At 33.8% G+C, this 4259-nt stretch overlaps 1 protein-coding gene across 2 annotated transcripts in view; it reads right to left on the reverse strand.

Moving 5' to 3' along the window:
- Positions 1 to 4259, reverse strand: part of Fam208a (family with sequence similarity 208 member A) — a 55865-nt gene that overhangs the window by 29383 nt on the left and 22223 nt on the right. For both annotated transcript variants that reach the window (XM_013346883.2, XM_013346882.2), the window contains 4 exons: positions 3037 to 3068; positions 2240 to 2345; positions 676 to 779; positions 491 to 594 (listed from right to left, as the gene is read on the reverse strand). In XM_013346883.2, coding sequence (XP_013202337.1) covers positions 491 to 594; positions 676 to 779; positions 2240 to 2345; positions 3037 to 3068 — 346 coding nt within the window. The remainder of the gene's footprint in view (positions 1 to 490; positions 595 to 675; positions 780 to 2239; positions 2346 to 3036; positions 3069 to 4259) is intronic.

Below are 4259 nucleotides of genomic sequence, written 5' to 3' on the forward strand. Positions count from 1 at the left end.
GGATCTCTGTGAGTTCGAGACCAGCCTGGTCTACAGAGCTAGTTCCAGGACAGGGCTCCAAAGCCACAGAGAAACCCTGTCTTGAAAAACCAAAAATAAAAAAAAAAGTATGCACACAGTTTACATACATACATGCATGTAAACACACACATAAAGTAAAAAACATCTTTTTGAAATAAATGCTATAGTCTGTCTCATTCAGTATCCCATGAATATTTGACAATACATTTATAATCACAATATATAATAAAAATGGATCTACAGAAAGTTTACTGAAAAGCAAGAGTATTATATCTACTTACACAGAAATCCAGGCCAGCCAAGACCACATAGCAAGAGCTTGTCTCCAAAGAAAAAAGTACTAATAGTAAAATACCCAAAAGAGACCTTGCAGGACTTCCAGTGTCAAAAATCAATTGAAATATTAATGATAACTTATGAATATATTACTTTTAAGGGATAATGGAAATATTTAAAACTTTTCACTCACAAGTTTTTCTTTCTCCAGTTTTTGCAGTAAACACTCCATGTTACTTCCAATTCTTGTCTTTTCTACAACTTCATAAAGGCTACAATACATCCCATTCTTTAAAACTAACACAAAGAAAAAATACACAGTAAACATCAAATCAGGTCTGCTTCTTAACATATTTAAGTAAAATGAAACTACTTTACCTTCAGTAGGACCCAAGTATGTGTCTTTATTAAACAATGCAGAAGGAATTTTCTGTTTCAAACAATCAATACTCATAACTGTTTCAACATCTAACTTCTCAGGACTGAAAGAAAATATAAGAGCATGTTTGACATACCTGCATTTTTAACTCTAGCAATGTTATCAGACATATTAATATATACACTTAATAAGATACAGGCTGGGAATGCAATTCAATTGGTTCAGTGCTTGCCTAACATATAAAAGGCCCTGAGCTCAATCTCCAGTATCACATAAAACAGGTATGGTGACGCATCCTGTAATGCCAGCATCTGGGAAGTGTAGAGGGCAAGAGGATCACAGGTTCAAAGTCATCCTCTGCTACACAGTGAACTTGTAACCAGCTGCTACCTGAGACCTTACCAGAAGGTCAACAAAATAAAATACACCTGATGGGTAATGTATGCATTTATTAATAGTTTAACCTTATTCTAAAGAGATACCTGACACAAGAAGGTCAGGTATCTACACTCAAGTAAGTAGCAACTGGCAATACTACCAATATTCCATCCTTAAATCAGAAGCTAATCCTACATGCCAAGTTTACTAATAAAAAGAATAGTTATCATTTACAGTTATAGTATGAGCTGGCATAATTCTCTTCTTTAGGAGATGCTGAAGATCAAACCCAAGAGTTGTATGGCAGGCAAGCATTCTACCACTGACCTTTATCTTCAAGCATTTACACCATTTTCTGCATATTAATAAGTAAACTTTTAATCCTAACATGCTATACGAATTATAAACTGTGTATGTATATTAATTTACCACATCAAAGCTCTTTTCAACAAACAAGTGTTAGCCACTACCACCCCTCTTCTGTTTTGAAGCAGACTTTCATCAGGGTCTGCAGCACAGAAGTCTAGAGCTCACTATGCACCCAACAATGTCTTTGAACTCAAGATCCTCTGCTTGAGCCTCCCATGTACTGAGATTACAAGTATGTTCCACCATACACAGCTAAAAATGGCCAACTCTTAAGTCTATTACATATAAGCTGCTTTAAAAAAAAATCTAAGTAGAATAAAATTTTAAGTCTTTTAGAATTACAACCATTTAGAATAGACTATGCATCTGACTAGTATTCAAAGTTGAGAATCAGAGCTTGTTTGTCAATTAACTTTCTGAAGTTACAACCATTTTAGAAACACATTAACATTTATGTTTAAGTTTTTATAGACCACAGTAAAATTTAATATTGAAAAAAATGGCTAGCAACCCAGGAATGGTGGTATATAATTATAGCCCTATCACACACGAAGTTGAAACAAGAAACTATAGCTATATAGTGAATTCCAATCCAGAATAAGATAAACTGAAATTTTTTAAAAACAATCAAAAAACTAAAACTCAGTCTCCTTAACTGCCAAATACTATTTTCTTTTTAATTTTTAAGTTAATTTTTAGCCTCGCTATATGAAATAAAGGGTTAAATGTCATTATACTTTGTTATCATTTATTTCCCTTCCTTATGATCCTCCCTCTGACCCTCCTCACTATTTTATTTTAATGTTATATACTTACAGCTTGATAGGCAAAAAGGCACGAGTGGCTGACCTCAAAGAAATGTAACACAGAAGCTTTCCTTTATTTAAAAGTTGTCCTTTCCACAGTGTGTAGTAAACTCTTTCTAAACACAAGAAATAAGAGCCCAGTTGCTTGATAGCCCAGAAGGTAAATACTTATTAGAAATGAAAATTATCTAGAAATAACGATTAAGTACAAAATCAACACAGAAGTGACATATCCATCAGGGAAAGCTTCACAATGCTAAGATTTTAGGTTCAGTTATCTTTTCCCTTTAACAGAAACCATTCCAGCTTCAATGAACCATTCCTAGCCCTAACCCTAACCAATGAACCAACTTCAAAAAACTATTCCAACTTTCCAATGAGTCCCCTCATTAGAAAGCAACACAAACAATGTAGTCACTGTCCCAAAGGAGACTGTATTAAACCTGGTTAATATCTCCTCTCTTTTGTGATAAAGAAACTTAAAAGGCAGCATTGATTTCAATCTTCGTCATCAAAATCAAAAACCTCTGGTGAATACAACACTTTTAAAGTGTTCAATTGTAAAACCCAATTTATCTTTTTTTTTTTCAATTTAAAGTGCTAGAAATTCTGGTCCATCTTTAGAAGCAGTAGCATATTCTAAAAAGACTCCTTATGTTTAAATGACCAAATACTGATGCTACATATAACATGACCTCACTTATTTTATATTTCATATTATTATGAAAATAAAAAACATTGAACTTATTAATTTTTCACTGTTTATACTTTCAACTTATAAAAGTAAAAAAAAAATAAGACTCTTACCTATGTTTCTATCTGCATTAAAGCTGTTAGATCTACAAATAATTTTTTAAAAAGAAAGGAAAATTATTACTGATTGGAAGCAACATGAAAGTTAACATTTAGGACCCTGACATACTGTGTTTTTGTTGGTGCTGTTGTATTTTCCAGGACTGGGGATGGAACCTAGAACCTCACACGTACAGCAAGCAATTTTAACTGAACTAAAGCACCAGCCTGTGAGTGTCATTTCCAATGGAACTACAGAAAAGAACAAAATTCTTGCAAGTAAGAAAACTTATTCTTTACAAAATAAGTAAACCTAATTCTTTGAGAAGTGCTTACTGTTCTATTACAGGCTTGCCAAAATTTATGAAAGCTGTTTTATATTTATCCATTTACAGACAGAAGACTATTAATACCTTTGTCAACTATATATATATACACATATATATATTTAAAGATATATATATATATATATATATATTGAACATACGATTAGAAAAAAACGGCCTTTCTATACAAATACATCCTTAGCCATTTAACAAATATTTAAGCTCTCATTATTTATTAGGCATAATTCTAGGTAACAGAATTCTAAGTATAAACAGAAGACAGTCCCTATTTCAAACAAATTACAATCTAATGATGAAGAAAGGTAATTATCAACAAGTATAGTTTATTAGATTATGATTTCAAGAGCTACACAAAAAAGATCAAGTACAAGAGTTTATATTAAAAATAAATAAATTAATTAATTAATTAAAGACTCAAAAGAACATCCAATGATAGAAAAGGCTAGAGGAAACATAAAAAACAGCTATGCAGGAACTGGGGAAAAGGAATAGCAGTAAGTGTGGGTCCCAACGCAAGAGTACTCATGGCACACTCAGAGCATAGGGTGGATGTCTCACAATGTTTGTCTGAATCAATCTGGGGGTGAACAGAAGGGATTCAACAAAGTAGGAAAAGAGCCAGGCAACATTCAGGAGGCAGAGGAAGGTGGATCTTTGTAAGTTTGAGACCAGTCTGGACTACTTAGCAAGTTGCAAGACAGCCATGACTACATAGACTTTACCAAAAGACAGACAGACAGACACACAGACACAGACACAGACACACACACACACACACACACACACATAGAAGATGAAAGGGGAGCCGGGCGGTGGTGGCGCACGCCTTTAATCATAGCACTCGGGAGGCAGAGGCAGGCGGATCTCTGTGAGTTCGAGACCAGCCTGGTC

The sequence above is a fragment of the Microtus ochrogaster genome, chromosome 6 (assembly GCF_000317375.1).
Source record: "Microtus ochrogaster isolate Prairie Vole_2 chromosome 6, MicOch1.0, whole genome shotgun sequence".
Lineage (NCBI taxonomy): Eukaryota > Metazoa > Chordata > Mammalia > Rodentia > Cricetidae > Microtus > Microtus ochrogaster.